This window comes from Penicillium vulpinum, assembly GCF_028829585.1.
Source record: "Penicillium vulpinum strain IBT 29486 chromosome Unknown utg000003l_segment0_segment0, whole genome shotgun sequence".
Taxonomy (NCBI): Eukaryota; Fungi; Ascomycota; class Eurotiomycetes; order Eurotiales; family Aspergillaceae; genus Penicillium; species Penicillium vulpinum.
Window position 1 is genome coordinate 516,620 of NW_026643243.1, and position 16,599 is coordinate 533,218.

Genomic DNA, 16,599 nt, shown 5'->3' on the forward strand with positions numbered 1-16,599 from the left:
TTCAGCACGAAGTTCTCTCTTTGTTCTCTTCTTGTTCCCTTGTCTTACTATATCAGTGTATACATAATCCATAATTTTGCGGCCCTTTCCTACCTACTTCGGGGGCAATTTTGATTACCGAATACGAAATCCAGACTGTCATTTTACATTTAGAACGGTTCCAAGGTTGTTTGTATGTTTTAAGTCATCAATTGAATGGGTAGAGGAAATCCCACACTGCACACCCTCCACCCCTGGGAGGCTAGGAAGAGGTTCTGCCTATAAATCGAACGAAAATAGTTAAGATATTTGGTATTGGAGCTGTGGCGAAAAGAACTACCACAAAAATTGAATGAAGCAGCAGTGCTTGCTTGGAGATAACACAAGATTCAGATGTGGTTGCATCCGAGACTCGCTTTACTCTCGCGAAACAAAAATCGCTCATGGGTAAATGGGAAAGCTGCAATGGAGAAAACGCCAGAAATATGCAATATCGTAACGAGTGAACGAAAGGAATAAAGATCCAGCTAAAGTGATTGTGAAATGCATCGCAAAGCGCAAATGTCCCGTCTGCGTATCGTGTCTAGACGTCATAGAGTGGCCAGGATGAAAAAAAAAGTTGTGCTAAGAAGAAGGGGGAAATTGAGTGATGTTCTCAGAAGGGCATCTCTGAACTGTATCGTAGAGCACTGCCCCTACCCCCAAGACCGCCATTTCCGTTACCATTATGACCAACCCCGGGGCTGGTCGGACGGCTGCCGGCCCATTTGGGGCTTCGTGGTTGAGTGCTAGTCGAGCGAGTCGATGGACGATTCTTCCGGATTTCACGAAGCTCGTCTTCCTTCCTGCGTAGGAATTCGTCGCGCGTAGCGAGTGTTGATTCTAGCTCTTCAATTCGAGCTAGATGGCGAGCCGACTCGTCCTTCATGTGCAATTCACGAAGTTGAACGACGTTGCTTTCGGCCTTGCGCTTTAATTTCTCGTTTTCGGTGGCCAATCGGCGAGTCTCTGTGCCAGACTGAGCGGCCGCTGTAGACGCAGTCTGATATTGTTCTCGGGTGTACTCGGATTGGTTTTTCTCGAACTCAGCCTTGCGTTCAAGGTTCGAATTTTCTTTGGTAAGGCGGCGGATTTCTTCGCGTGCTGTCTCCAGTTCAGCAGAATTGCCCCCGCCGTCTTTGATTGCTTTCCTGGCCTCGTCGAGCTCGCGCTTCAGCTCTGTCCGTTCTTCTTTCAAACTAGATATAGTCTCTTTTTGTTTCTCGAGGCGCTGTTCTAGAGACGACTTATTTTCTGTCACGCGATCACGCTCTTGGCGAGTTGCATGCAGTTCCTTTGTCCGACTCTCGTAACGATGTTGTAGAACACCCAGTGCCTTTTCCATTTCTTGGAATCGAGAATTTGCCTGATCAAGCTCGGCCTGCAAGTGGGCTTTTTCAGTTGCGTGAATGTGTTTCATATGGATAAGATTCTTCTCTAGTGATTGTAAATCGCGGTCCAATGTTTGGCTCGGAGGCTTAGTTGACTCAGTCAATTGGCTGATCTCTTGAGTACCAACCCGTGCGCGTTTCGAGGAGTGTTCCTCGGGTTCATCGTCCTGTTCCAGGGCGTTAGTTGGATAAAGATACATCAACATGTGGTATACTTACCAGTGTACGTTTCTGGGCCGGCTGTGTCGCCTCGTCGGACGAAGAGCTGTAACACTCTAATTCTTCCAGGGATACAAGACTTAAAGGCTCAATGGTAGGCAATGGCCAACCAGCAACACTATCCAAGAGGTACCCGAGAATCTCCTCGGCGTCTTCATGTACACCGAGGGCATCATCCTGGAGATCACCGACCTCATTATGGAAACGGGCAATGTAGTGCACGAGTAAACGCAACCGATCGGGCTCCGGTGACTCGGGCAAACAACGCTCAATATGTTCACTTGTGTTGGCCACAAGAAACCAGATGACGGGCAGTAAGTTCCCGTTCCGGGCGTAAGTCGTTCGAACGTGCTGCATGGATGGACTTTTGGGTCTAAAGTACGAATCCAACGCAAAGATAGCGGACGGCGGCTTGTAAAGTTCACGGGCGGTCTCACTAGAATGAATTCCAAAACTGAGAGGCCCCTTGGCTAGGGAAACTTCCAAGTTGCTACCCATCTCTTCACGGGGTCGGGTGTATGCAAAGCCCTTCCCTTGGAGATAACGCTCAAGAACTGCCCGTTTCTTCTCATCTTGGACAGCAAGAACAAGATGGAGCTCGTGCGTACCCACAATCTCCATGAGATGACCAAGTAGAAGAAACTTCGCACTAGAGTATTCAGCCCAGGATGCCTCTTTCGCAAGATCAGGGTCGGCGTCTTTCAAATGGTCGGAGATGTTCAAGTCTGGATGCATTGAAACATTGCTCAACCGCGCGATGACCTCTCGCATCTGTGAATGTAAAGCCTCTCGCTGTGCATACGATGTAAGCAATACGGATCATGTCTCAGAAAGATTTTCCACCCACCTCAGGTTCGGGAATTTGAGTACTCGACTGAAAGCTCTCGAAAAACTGGCGTATACTCGTGGCTGCATCTGAGAGCACTCGCTCATAGTCATCCTTCACACGAGAATCCATTGGAAGGGTGACAGCAAACTCGGATGGCCCCAGGCGGACTGATCCGGGCGCAACCTCATCCATGCCAGTGACGGTCAATGCGCTGGGATGGATAGTTTGGAGTGAAGGTTGACTCATATGACCCCCGTGAGCTAGTTCTGAGGGGGGCAGTAAAGGTTCAGAATGACCATGGTGGACTGCTGTATGTGAATGGGAGAAGGAATCTGTGTCGGCTCTGACACTAAGTGGTGCAGTTTTTTCGGGGACAGAACCAGGGATTGAAGCCTCGATATCTCCCACGGAAGATGGAGTATCTACAGCATTAGCTGTCTGCGATAGATCGGGTTGATTCTCTTCGCTGAGTTGGGCCCAGGCGTTGCGTATTTTTTCCGTAGGATTGGACCCTGGCAGTTGGCTGTATCGGTCCAAAGGGGCATCGGAGAGAGAAGGATCCGATGGTTTGAGCTCTTTTTCGTCCATGGTTTTGACGGATGGTGCTTCTTCCACAGGATTAAGAAATGAAAGCACTGGTCTGTCGAAAGCTTCGGCACTGAGCTCTTCTGGGTGTTGTGACGGGTGTTGAAAAACTGTCTCTGGAATTGAGCTCAAATAATGGAACTGGTCGAACTCGCAGTCTGTGAAAATGTGAGCAAGATGTAAAACTTGACGTGGCATGTAAGACTACCTCTGACGGTGGACCCACACGAGTCAATAGGTTGAGAAGTCAGGTTGTTGTGAGATGGAGTATTATCAAGAGAGAAAGAGCCAAGATACGAGAAACCAGCTCCTGAACCTGGTAGCTGAGCAGGCGTCTCGGCTATTTCGGAGACCTTGGGGCTCAGTCTAACACCCGGCGTGTTCGGGTGTGATACCCCAAGAATGGTATCGATTTCCGCGGAGTTCTGTTGATGGGATGAGCAACTATCAACTGAATCGGCTTTCGAGTCACAAGTCGGACCACGCTGCTGCGTATCGAACACGGTGCCGTCGTCCCACTCACCTGGTTGCAGGTATTCAGATGGGCTAGATGACTCGGGAATATATTCAAAAATCGAGGTGTTGTCCTGTGAGTGAGATTTTGAGGATACAGCTGCTGGGGGCGGGGAATAATCGGAGAGAAATTGGGAAGCGCTCCTATGAAAGCTGCCCGAGGCTTCAGTGTACTGGGATTGAAGAGAGTCTAGTATCTCTGAAAGGCCTTCTTGTTGCACAAATAGGGACGAGGAAGCTCTTGAATAATTATCAGAACTAGTATCGCTCTGATCAGTCTCGTTGTCGAAGGGCGAGTGGTTCTCTGGACCTATGTTTGCTTCTGAGGATGAGGAAGAGACCTCGATGACACTAGGCGAACGAGTGCTTCTCTCGCGTATCAAATTCCGATGCAGCTCTCTTGATTGCCGGGCTTTCCGTTTGTTCCAAACCAGTATAGCAAGCTCACTCGCGTTTTCTTTGGGTTCCTAGACATTCAAGGCAAGCGCATTTGTTAGTCCAAGCTCGTCAAGCATTTCTTTGATGCCTTTCTATGTTTAATCATACCACGAGTACTCACCCAAGTTGGATCGTAGGGACCCTCCCAATCAATGAGATACTCGGTATCTGTTTCACGAAGGATACACTTTATAGGCCACTCCTGATCGTCCAAATCACTACCGTCTTTGCTTTCGCTGCTATCACTAATAGCCACGGTTATAGCTGGAGGCCGGTCAGTATTTTTTCTGTGGTGACTATTGAGTTTCGGCGGAGGCTGCTCTCGAAACATCATGTGCGGGTGATTGGTGTCGGGGAGATGCTGGATAATATGACGGGGGTGAAATGAGAGTGTAGGTTCAATACTCAAAGAAAAGCTCATTTGAGCTGCATTGATCTGTGACACATACAATTTTCAATTCTGGGCAACATCTAACACTTCCCCAAAACACTGCGACGGTATATGAAAGAGGGTAAAGGCACGGCGCGCGACGGACGGACGGATAGTGAACCCGCTTCACGTGATAGCGCTTATCGTAGACCCACAATAGATACATATGTATTTGGGAATAGTGACATGTGGGTATAAGTTCATGTGTCTAAATAATAACACAAATATACAAAACTGTTCTATTTCTAATTTCGATTTAGACTGACTGTTCATGTTATAGGTACGGGTTGACATATGACCTTATACCATAATCATCAGTGATCATCTTGTTGCCTCTTCCACTCTTCAAAGTTGAAACCAAGTTCTGCTAGATTCTTGACCTCGCCCCGATCGTTGCCTCGCCGTACAAAAGCACGCCTGATATCTGGGAAATGAGCCCGCATCCATCTTTCCCGTTCACCCCACTGAGTACCAAGTTTGCCTTGTCCATTGTTAGACAGTCCAGGTCGTGGCTTGGCCTTTGCAGCCCAGTCGTAGAGAAGGTTGAGGTAGTCGGCATCCATGGGAAATGGAAGTAGGTGGAACCCCTTTCCATCTCCTTTGACATCAATTTCGGAATCCTCCCATGCCTTCATCTCATCTTTTGATGGAAGTGTAAGCCGTCCAGACCACACACGAGCGAAGACAGCTGCATGATTCTCAGCCATAGGGAATGGAATAACCCGCTGCGAAAGCACCGGAAAAACGAGAGTGGGGTGGTTTATATAAAACAACTGCTGGTAGACATCCATTGTTCGCCATCCGTGGGTCACAACTGGTGGGTTGAGTGAAGACAGGAAAGGGTATGAATAGAAGTAGCCGGTGCAGAAAACAACGGCATCAATATGTTCCTCAATGCGACCATCTGCAAATTTTATACCTCTATCATAGCTTGTCGGAGGAAGAAACTCGATTATCTCCGGGCAGATAATTTGATCGCCATTTGGGGGTGCAGCCAAGTAGGATTCAGATTGCTGGGAGACCAACAGTTTGCCTTGGCTCACTTCGTTGATCTGGGCACCGATGTCAAGCCCCGAAGCAGAACTTCCCACCACAACTACTTTCATTCCTTGGAAAGGTTCTGGGGAGTTGTAAAATTTGGAATGAGAGATGGTACCTGGGTGTGATGCATCCCAGGCTTGTATTCCTGGGATGTCTGGTACATAAGGGACCGTGAAATGACCACTTGCAACTACCACAGCATCGTAAGTGTGGGTTGTGTCAATTCCAGTTGGAAGACACTTTGCTTTTAGACTCCAGGTGCTTAGGGCTTCATCCTTGAGTTTCACTTCCAAGACTTGTGTGTCAAATTGAATAAGGCTTTTGACATCTTCGGCATATTCTTCGAGGTATTGTTTCACTATCCAGTGTGTGGGGAAGAGTTGGGCTTCTGATGGGAAGGGCTTGTCCGAATAGCGCATTAAATCCTTAGGGATGTTGGTTTCCAGTCGATCGTATAGCGGAGACACGAATGTTGCCTCACGCCCCTCAGTGTGATCGATCCATACTGGCTTCTCGACTGGCTCATGAGGGGTTAAATGTGGGACAGGTGTTGATACCCCTTTCTTAGAGGAACTTGGACTGTAATTCCAAACTCCTCCTACGGAGCTTCTTTGTTCGAAGACCTCGATTTGATCGAAACATTTCTCGGCGAGCAGGTATCTGAGTCGGTCAGCATGTCGTGTTGGGGGCGAATATGTAACAACCCCGCTTACTTGACTGCAGCAAGGCCAGATGGCCCCGCGCCGATGACAGCTACTCGACGAATAGGATTTGTGATTGTCATGCTTCCAACGAGTTTTTGAGAGTCACAGTAATTTATGTAGTTAGAGATGCGAATTGGGCGAGATAGAAGTGGCCTTGAAAGATGCCAAGCGCTTTCACCATAGTGGAGCTGCGTTATCTACTCTGTAGCTGGTGTCTTATAGTCTTGAAGATGTGAAGAATGCATGTATCCGTGTACAATATAGAGACATTTTTAATCAAGTCACACATTCGAAAGCAGTACCTCCAGCTATCTGCATGGAAAGTTTTCTCTACAATAAATCGACCAATCAGCAAGTTTCAACGAAGGTAATATTGGGTTTCACAATACATAGATTACGCGCTTTTGTTCCTGTTATTACTGTAATGTTACCTCCCGGAGCTGCAGCAGGTTGTTCTTTGTTGCACGAGATAATCCTCTCAATTCCCTTTCAGCCCCTTGGTCTTCTTTACTCGCATTTTTTTTTTCTCTATCTTATCTCAACTATTATTCCAGTTTGAAATGTGGACAGCTTGATAAAACAATAGTCGGGCGTGGGAAAACCGGCGCAATGAATGCAACAGAGCAGTCTCCCGCGCCGAATGCGCTGGCGCATTTGACCAAAGTTCCAATAGCTCAGCTTTCTCCCGACCTTGAGCGATTGGACGAAAGCTCTTTTCTTGCAGCTGTAGCACTTGTGTGGCCATACTCCTCTTCGACCAAGTCTGTGAGTCTTCTATTAGTTGAGCCGGATTTCCGCCTGAGGAGCGCCAAAGGACAAATCAAGGCCACGTTTCATGGACGCGTCGCAGAAAAGGTCGCGGAATCGCATGTCGGAATCGGAGATACCATTTGTGTGGCCTTGAAAGACTCAAAGTTTGTTGGCAATGAAGACACCCAGAAAACCCCGGGAAGGTCTGTCGCGTGGGATGCGCACTTTGAGAATGGCGCGTCTATTGAGGTATGTTGCTCCCAAACTTGATCTGTGTCTCCCAGAGACTGAATATTGCCAATATAGATCTACCGATCTTCCCAGCCCCCATTGATAGTATCGGTTGAGCCGAAAGTGATAGCACATCATGAAACCGAACTCGCACCGCCTACAACTCCTAGTGGGAAGTCGATTAATCCCGATCTCGATTTGTCTTTTAGTGCACGCTCCTGGGGATCGCCGGTATTCCTCAAGTCTGCTCGAACCTCAGTCGGAGGAACAATCCGTACGGCTTTCGACCCTTTTGCGGACGAAGATGGATTTGTGCCAGGGAAAGGAAGAAAAAAACCGAGGTACAGCTTGCACAGGGAAGATTGGCGTGTTATCAATGAACCAGACAGCCCTCGTGAGCAAGAAGCCCCTGTAAATTGGGAACAGGCTTTGAATCAATCTATCGATCAAGAGCTCGACGAGGCAGATTCGGCGAGTGAACCTTCAGCCGACCCAATAACGGATGCTACCCAGGCTCCAACATACACAGAGGATGCACCACAAGAGCCACTTCCGGTGTTTGCAAAGCCTTCCCTTGAATTGACGGGGAACATCCTTGAACGACGTGCCGGCGAGTCAAATGTTTTGCTTCATGAGCAAGTCGATAATGATGGAATTTCTCTTCATCTACCCACAGATACACCGCAGATTCGACCTATCCCTTCTCCAGGCCTCCCAATCCCTTCGCCGCTTATATCTAATCATGCTGGCTCAGCTGGTTATTTCCCGCCACGGACCGCGCTCACGCAGCCTGAAGAGATTCAATCTATCCCTGCAGAAATAGGCGCCATAGCAACACCTGCAGAATCCTCTGATGGGATTCATGCTATCGACGCTATCGATCTCATTCAAACAGAGATTGTGGAACCAGTTATTGATTCAGATATCGAACCCATCCAGCAGGAACATGTCTTGGATGCCGGTTTCATCATCCGCAGTGATTCGGCATCCTATCCAGGCTCAGAAGATTTATCAGAAGAACAAGACGCTGAGATAATCGATTCCTCCAACCCTATTGATGGATTAGATGTCGTTGAACCTGATGTGATCATCAATACTACCGACAACAGACCTCAAATGTCAAACGTGGCAGAGCAGGAGGATGGTTTTGATGATGTTAACCCGCACGGCGACCACCCAGTATCGCTTTCGGGCTCGCAGGCTGAATCAGATGGCCCCCCCAATGTCAAGGATGAACCTACTGTCGCCCAGGCTGGTACTGGTACCGAAAATGCTGCCGACAAAGCTCAAACATCAGATGATGAACGTCTCATTGACGTTAATTCTCTATGGCGCGATACTTCAGCGTTATCCTCGCGCTCGGAGGAATCGGAGAATGAATCACCCGAATCCTTCCAAGCGATCGAAGGATCAGACATTGTTCAAGCTGGTATTGGCATCGAAACTACCAACGACAATGTCAGTTCTCCTTCCAATCTGGATGGATCTCACAATGAGGAGCATCATGAGCCAGCAGCTCAGTCGGTCAATTATCCACCGCCACCATCCACCGTTGATCGGGATGCGATCGATGCCCTCGGAAAAATGCTAGCCGCTCGAGAGAAGGAACTCGAAAGGAAGAGAGACACGAAAGAAGCAGCTGAAAGCAGAGATGACTTCGATGGTTCTTCACTAGCTAAAGAGGCTTTCAATCGTTCACCCAATCAAGGATACAATGAAGAACAAGATGAAGAAATATACTATGCGGAGTCAGTGGAAAATTATGATTCACAAGATGAATATGAAGAGGACGAGGATTTCGATTGTGATCCTCGGTTAGAATCACGATTGGACCAAGATGACTTCAGTGTCATTGAATCCAGCGGTGAAAATTCTGAGCAGGAACAGAACCTGCCTTCGCAGAGTAGAGACCAGGAAGTAATTGTGCTGGACAGTGACAGCGATGATGAGCCTGCCTCCGACTATCGGGCACCATCAGCTTCGCAGTCAGCAGAACGAGATGATCACTCGTACCGCTTTGAATCTAGACATTCATCTATCCCTCCAACTACAGCCGATTTCGCAACGGGTGTACAGGAATATCCAGAGCCATGGTATGTCGATGGAGAGGATGGATATCACGGAGCTGCAGAAGAGGATTCCGATATCGATGAGCGCCAGGAGAACGAAGAAAGTGAAGAGTGCCAATACGATCAACAAGATGATCGAGTTCACGAGAGTGACATGGATGATGATGAGTCGACCAGAGACCACTATGAAACGGACCACCCATCTAAAATCGCATCACCGAACCTTGAGCAGGAGGAAGATAAAGAAATGGAAAATGCGGAACTCATCGACGAAGAAAATGACAACGACCAATTTTATGCTGCGGCCGAATCTGGCGCACAGATAGAAGTGGCAGTCGATCGGGACTCTGAGGAGGAGCAATCGGACAATGTTGATCCAGATTTGCTTGATATGTCTGGACCTCGTCATCAAGGCCCATCCTCGGAAATAGCATTACCCAACCCTAAGCACGATACGAAAAAAGAAACGGAAAACGCAGAGTTCATCGAAGAAGCTGACAAGAAGTCGACCCGAGACCAGTCTGAAACGGATCATCTATCTGAAGTACTACTATCGAACCCTGAGCAGGACGAAGATAAAGAAATGGAAGATGCGGATCTCATCGAAGAAGCTGACAACGACGAATCTTATACTGCGGCCGAATCTGGCGCACAGATAGAAGTGGTAGTCGATCAGGACTTCGATGAGCAGGAATCGGGCAATGCTGATCCAAATTTGCTTGATATGTCCGAGTCTCATCTTCGAGGCCCATCCTCGGAAATAGAAGGTCATTCTAAGCAGTATCTCAGTGGGGACGGACACGCTAGTCTGCATATCCCTTCATCTGCTAAAAATGTTGTGGCCGATTTCCCAAGGGATGAACCAACTGTCGAAGGACCTGAGTCCCTCGGTGGTCGAGTCTCGCCGTCCATTAGGTCTCCATTTGAGCAACAACTCTTGACCCCAGATCCCACCCAGGAAGATGCGTCCACACGTGAACTAATTTATGATATTGAACCTGAAATTCTATTCACGATCGGAGAAAATGAAGCTCCTCCAGGTCTGGATAGAACGTCGCAATCTCCGGAGTCCGACCAAGGGGATGGTATCAGGGCAGAACTCATTACCAATACCCAACAAGGGATCCACGTTGACGGACATGATGATTCCATGGCTCTTTCGGAAGTCACTCAGGCCGTGGAAACCCCAACAACGCCCGAACCTGACCGCTCTGTAGAAGTTGTGATCAGCACTGAATCACCAACATTGCAGGCAGTTCCCGTTGCACAACCCCCAGCCCCTGACCGCAATGCCTCTGGACTACGTAGCAAGCTTTCCTACTTCGCCCCGCTTGCTACACTCATTGATCATTACAATGCTTTAGTCGATACCATCTCAATCGTGCACGAGGCATCGCCGATAACCCGAGCCAAATCCGGTTCAAAGGACTGGTTCGTGACTATTCAACTTACCGATCCCTCCATGGCTGGCACGACTCTGCGAGCTCAGATTTTTCGGCGCTACAAGGCCTCGATGCCATCATTGGCCGATGGTACCGCCATACTCTTACGCGATTTCAAAGTCCAGAGCCTCGATCACACCATGATGCTTGTCAGTGTTGATTCCAGCGCATGGGCCGTATTCGACGGCTCGGGTCCCGATGCCGAGATGAACGGCCCCCCTGTCGAATATGACTCGCAGGAACGTGCCTACGCATCTGGTTTACGTCGATGGTACGATGAAGTTGGTTCGGATAGGGTCGCAGATCATATGCTCCAGGCAGCTATCGAGAGAGACAGCCAGGAGCGCGATATGACACCAAGCAGTCAAGTGGTAAGCGAGTCGGGGAGTCCAGATTCCAAGCGAGGCTCCCACCGCAAGCGCAAAGCCAATCGAAGGGTCACTATCCATGAGCTGCGGGATGGCACCCGGTATACTGAGATCGGATCCCCAAACAGTCGAAACAGCAGCGTTCATGAGTTACGGGATGGCACGTTGTACGCCAATATTTGAAAACGTTTTCTTGACACATTGACGTCACAATTCACATGTACCTACAGAGTAAAACAAAATAATTCAAATTTCTTTCAAGTGTATTCCCCCTAGTATGCTTTGGGTGCGGACCGTCATGGACCTCGACAACATAAGCTCATATTATTATACATAGGCGAGGCACGACCTTCCACGGAGGCTATCCGATGTGGGCTCTAGTGAGAGGGTTAGGGAGAGGGAGAAACATGGGCGAGGGGGGGTTTATACCCTCAGCACACGTTCCTTCCTAGAATGGACGGTCCTTTGCTCTTGCCTTTTTTTTCCACTAGGGATACTAGCTGAGGCAGGTGGGCATACGGAGCCCTTCATGATATACGTAGACTATGAGTCTCTCATATCCACATCTCTATTTTTCTTAGAACAGATACAGCATCTACTTGTTTTTTTTTTTTTTGCCAGTAATTCCGATGCCAATAATTAATGCTAGTATGTAGCTCATACCTTTTTCTATAATTCATCGTACTCCTTTGGAATAATACCATATTTATTACTAGTCGTGTGCATGCAGTAGCGTGAGTTCTCACCCGAGTTGTCGTAGTAGGGCACCTGTCTGCCCTTCTGATTTACTAGCTGTCTCATTTATCATCCATCCGTTATTGGAGAAGAACCTATTTATCACACCGGCTCCTATCTCCTGCAAAACTACTCCGACAGCACCATTTTGCCCTCCCTTTGGTATAACATCACCTTCTCAGTCTCCAACACCTCATCACCTTGTGGCTTCTCATTTTGACTATTCCTATAGACAGATAGGAGTGGCATCGTTTCATTCTTCCATGTGGGAATCATAGCCGTGCGGGTCTTCCAAATGGTGCCTAATAATGTGACAAGGCCCAATAACCACACCAAGACCGGAAGAATGATCCACTGCCAATGTATAGAAACGTGTGTCTTAGCCGTCATTGCCTGGCCAGTTGTAACAGTGGGGTTCGAATATGACGCTGTATCCCGAATGGCCTTAGACATTGCTTCGGCGACATTATCCATAGCACAGTGCATCTTCGTGGCAATTCCACCTGCGCAATTGGTAATGTTCGAAAGCGTGATAAACTGCATCAAATCCGCACTTGCGTATTTATAGTCTGTTCTCCCAGGGATAAAGGTGAAGCCGAAAAGATCGAGTCGCGCTCGACCAGCGAAGAAGTCTGCAAAGAAATATCGCAGCGCTGTAAGCGACAGCGTCGCTATCATAAATTCTTTCTCTGGTTCGACGCCCATTTCCGGTCCCCACGGCGGATGCATGTAGTAGTCCTCACGGGGAGAGTCTCCGTAAGATCCATTCTTCGAGATGGCCAGTGTTTCCTCGTGATAGATACCCTGGGTGACATTTGCGCGGAAGCTGTGCACAACAGGATCAATGCTGCATTCTATCGCCTGCCATTTGAACTGTGCTGAGAACTTATGTTCCCATAATGCTTCACCTCGTGGCGCCTCCTCTGGGGCAATAAGTTGGATAGGAGGTATGATGCCGTTTTTGTAGACCAAAGGATCCACCGATCCTATAGCGACTGGCGTACCCGAGTATGTGTTCAACTGAAAAGCCACAGAGAAATTATTACTGCGACCTTCAAAATACACAGCGCACATCTGCTGGATTGGTTTAGATGTGTGGCCATCACATTCGGTTTTCAGTCGGTCTGTTATGTCTGTGCAACTCGCTCTCATTTCCAGTGTAGCAATTGGATCCCAGGTACAGTTTCCCGAGCTACAGGTGTATCTCGGAGTAGACCATGGCTTAGACGAGTCGCTGTTGAATAGCGAATTGTAAATATTGGCTTTCATTGCCGGATCAACATAGAACATTCCTATGCACTTGGATTAGAGACATTCGGATTAAGAGAATTCCAGCTCGGCCTCTTACCAGCATCCAACGGAGGGCCTAAAGCATCGTATTTAGTGTTGCTCGACACGATTGCTGTCCCTGAAGCATCGGGAACGAGTTTAGGGTAGTAGTGCATTAGATTTTGCACAAAAGGGTCAAAGGCGATCGCAAGGATGATGGCTCCACTGCCTAGGACTGCAAAATGTCTATATCCATGAGTCTCTAGTCAATATGCGACCACGAGAATACATACCTTGCTCGGAGTTTCCAAATCAAGCCTGCGCAACCGTATAGCCCCCGGCTGGCACCATCGAAAGCACTCAGATCAGCTAAGGGTCGGCTCTTTCGCGTGAACCACACCCACTTCAGCTGTCCTATCCCCTCGCTGAGAGAAAATAAGACAGACCCTTTCGAGACGGTGCTTAACCAGGAGATTACCGAATTCAGCGACAATGTCCAGTTCGGTTGAGGACGATCATCATACTGCGTCAAGATCACAACGATCGCGACCAGAAGCCCCGAGGATAAGACCATGGCTAGTACCTCCAAAATAAAAAAATTCGAGATAAGCTTCCATATGGATAGTTTTGCGTTTAGTTTGTACTTTTGATCGGATACAAGAGGTTCGTTTGCTGGTTCGGGATGAGGCTCAACGGGGAGGATCCTGGGCGATTGTGCGGGCGATTGTGCGGGCGATTGGGTGGGCGTGTCCTCCTCTTCAGTACTTCGAGCATTGTCATTTGAATGAACAGACACAAGTAACTGTCCTGATTCTTGATTTGGAGCCATTTCAAAGAAGTACTATGAAATGGCACATGGATATTGACACGTACTAAATGGCAGGCTGGAGGCCATATATTAAGCAACGTTGTGCCTTAACCGCCAGTAATGGTCAAATTCTTCTTGGCAATTGGCCCCCTGTTTGAGTATCCAGCCTGCATGAGGCTATGCGGGGCTGTATAAGCGGGAAAGGGATGATAATCGCTCTGTAAATGGTAAGGATTGTCCATTATTTGGGGGGACATTCTGTCTGAATAAACAAGAACCGGATAAGATACGAATCTTATTGAATTCTCAGTGCTTGAAAGTGCGAAGATAGGATTGGCTGTTGCATTGCCAAAGAGACACGATCTAGGTAGGTGAAACACTTCTAAGTCAGCGTTACCTCCCGTTGGGGAGGCTGGACTTGCCAAGCAACCCCAAATCAGCCCAGCCTCTGAAACAAAAAGATTCATATATCCACAGATCCACATCTAGATCTATGAATTCAAGAACAGGCTTGAGCTAGGTCCAATCGTTAGATGTACCATATACCAAAATATATATTCTACCGCCAAGCGGTCCACAATTTCCCAGCTCTGCAACTTCCACCTAAAATCATGAAGCTTGACAATGTCAACCCGACAAAAATCATTTCAAGGAAAAGCTTTTTACCTCAACCTTTTCAATCATATTTCTCGTTGAGATACGCCAACAGACATGCATCATGAAGGCGGTAAGTCGAGTAAGAAGTCCTATCTAGATAGTCTCGCTAATATACGTAGCACCATGGAAGGGGCCCGCGGCGCTACTACGAACCCGAAGATCGTGAATTGGATATTCACGTACTCGAAACCACTGCCTACACTCGGCTGAAAGAACAGGGACTTTGTGACCGTGGAATTGCGCCAGACTTCCTAGGTTCTATAAGGAATATATATAAGTACTACCAGTGTCGAGAGATAGTGAAGGTCTAAATTCATCAATGGTATATTTGATGGCACAATCACCTGGAGGTGGGCCTGGGGCGGTTATCATAACAAGCATCACTTTACATCTTAGACTGCTTCTCTGCCGCAAAATACTCTGCACTCACAGCAGCCTGGATCAACTGATTGGCAATAGCTGTAGGAGGGGGCAATCGCAGACCACCCTTGTATTCCGGACCGGCCTGAGCGCTCAAGTCACTTGTGCCAATGCGCAGTGCCTCCTCCACCTCCTCAATCTCAAACCACTTCGCATCCTCCAACTCAGGGTCGTGCTGTAAAGAGATCGTCTCGTGAGCGACATCACTGACCTGGGCAATAGCACCAATCATCAAATTGGCTGGATACGGCCAAGGCTGCGAGGAGTGGATAACAACGCGGGACAAAGTGACACCTGATTCCTCCCACACCTCTCTCCGGACAGCATCCTCAATTGACTCGGCTGGCTCAATAAATCCAGCCAAGGTCGAATACCACCCTGGTGGGAACCGCTTGGAGCGCCCAAGCAGAATCCGCTTGCCGTCGGCGGAGACCACTGCCACGATAATAGTTGGATCGGTACGAGGGAAGCAAAGGTTTGACAGTGTAGTACGGGTGTTGCATTCCGGACGCTCTTCCGTCTTGGTTTCGGTTGCTCGCGCAACATCCGTTGGTGGGCAGGCACGCTTGGTACCTGCATTAACGGCCAAAGTGCGGTGGCCGCACGTGCCACAGAAGGTGTTGCGAGTGTTCCAGTCCATCAGCGCACGTGCCTGTGCATAGATAGCAGCTATCCCAAACTGATTAGTTCCCTATTATTGACCCGGGCATTATTATTGCGTCTTCATACCTTCATCTGCGGAGAAGGACATAACAACTCGTGCTTGGAAGAAGGACAGTCCCTTTGCCTCCATGGCACCAATTATATCCTTTGCTGCAGTCTGCTGCTCTTCAGCACCCCTGGGGGTCACATCGACTGCAAAATACGGTGTGCCAGAGTAGATCTTCCACGCCATCCCTCCTTCCTTACGACTTTCGTCCAGCCCGAGGAATATAAGGGTTGGGTGTGTCTTGCGCGAATCATAGCTCTTGATCATGTCTTCCTCGGACATATCGAAGATATCAAGGGGAACAAGCTTACGCACGTCGTCATATTTGGCAAAGTGCAGCTGCGCCGGCGATGGTGTCAAGGGCGCTAGGTTATTCAATAGTACAAACCGGGCCGAAGGGTGCTTCAGAGCCGTAGACAGGAACGGGTGATCGGAGCGCAAGAATGATAGACGGTTGATTGGAGAGCCTAAAAACCTTTGAGCTCTACTGCACCCCATATATAAGAGTTTAAAGGTCCTTACTGGAGAAGTAATTGACCGTCTCCTTGCCGAAGTGTCGGGACAACATGGAATCTGCAAGCATATGCGCCGGGGTGGGGACTTGAGGGGTAGAGCTCATTATGCAAGGGCTAGTTTGCCAACAATGAATGTCTAATGCGGAAAATATATCAACAAGAGAAAGAATAACGAGTCTATGTCTATATAAAATATCAAGAAGAACGTGGAATCCAGGACAGATAGCCCTGGTGCCAAGGAATTGCATTAATCAGCGACTGGGGGGCAGGGCCCACCTCGGCACGTGTGTACAAATGGATAACACGTTTTTTGGTCGGAGTTAAGCCGATGGCGCTAATGAATAATAGATTACAGTAATTTACAGTTATAATATTACCAGTGAAGCGGGGAACCTGAGCTCCCCACACACGTGACCGCATTCTTTTGACTCTTATCGCCGATGAGCCTCTGTGCGAAG

The 16,599-nt window shown here is 48.4% G+C and overlaps 6 protein-coding genes across 6 annotated transcripts; 2 read left to right on the forward strand and 4 right to left on the reverse strand.

Annotated features, from left to right (window-relative positions):
- Positions 1-634: 634 nt before the first annotated feature.
- Positions 635-4,327, reverse strand: N7479_005299 (uncharacterized protein; the record flags this gene model as incomplete). Its single annotated transcript, XM_057252996.1, has 5 exons — positions 635-1,576; positions 1,629-2,420; positions 2,476-3,200; positions 3,269-4,022; positions 4,115-4,327. 5 exons carry the CDS (start codon positions 4,325-4,327, stop codon positions 635-637), a joined length of 3,426 nt encoding a protein of 1,141 aa, XP_057106858.1.
- Positions 4,328-4,737: 410 nt separating this feature from the next.
- On the reverse strand, positions 4,738-6,248 carry N7479_005300 (putative flavin dependent monooxygenase; the record flags this gene model as incomplete). The annotated part of the gene is made up of 2 exons (XM_057252997.1): positions 4,738-6,124; positions 6,178-6,248. The coding sequence occupies 2 exons, from the start codon at positions 6,246-6,248 to the stop codon at positions 4,738-4,740; spliced, it is 1,458 nt and encodes a 485-aa protein (XP_057106859.1).
- A 529-nt stretch (positions 6,249-6,777) lies between these two features.
- N7479_005301 (uncharacterized protein) lies at positions 6,778-11,211 on the forward strand (the record flags this gene model as incomplete). Its single annotated transcript, XM_057252998.1, has 2 exons — positions 6,778-7,167; positions 7,225-11,211. The coding sequence occupies 2 exons, from the start codon at positions 6,778-6,780 to the stop codon at positions 11,209-11,211; spliced, it is 4,377 nt and encodes a 1,458-aa protein (XP_057106860.1).
- A 681-nt stretch (positions 11,212-11,892) lies between these two features.
- N7479_005302 (DUF3176 domain-containing protein) lies at positions 11,893-13,861 on the reverse strand (the record flags this gene model as incomplete). Its single annotated transcript, XM_057252999.1, has 3 exons — positions 11,893-13,055; positions 13,112-13,278; positions 13,326-13,861. The coding sequence occupies 3 exons, from the start codon at positions 13,859-13,861 to the stop codon at positions 11,893-11,895; spliced, it is 1,866 nt and encodes a 621-aa protein (XP_057106861.1).
- Positions 13,862-14,558: 697 nt separating this feature from the next.
- On the forward strand, positions 14,559-14,808 carry N7479_005303 (uncharacterized protein; the record flags this gene model as incomplete). Its single annotated transcript, XM_057253000.1, has 2 exons — positions 14,559-14,567; positions 14,617-14,808. 2 exons carry the CDS (start codon positions 14,559-14,561, stop codon positions 14,806-14,808), a joined length of 201 nt encoding a protein of 66 aa, XP_057106862.1.
- A 74-nt stretch (positions 14,809-14,882) lies between these two features.
- N7479_005304 (NAD(+) diphosphatase) lies at positions 14,883-16,245 on the reverse strand (the record flags this gene model as incomplete). The annotated part of the gene is made up of 3 exons (XM_057253001.1): positions 14,883-15,586; positions 15,647-16,093; positions 16,149-16,245. The coding sequence occupies 3 exons, from the start codon at positions 16,243-16,245 to the stop codon at positions 14,883-14,885; spliced, it is 1,248 nt and encodes a 415-aa protein (XP_057106863.1).
- Between the last annotated feature and the right edge of the window lie 354 nt (positions 16,246-16,599).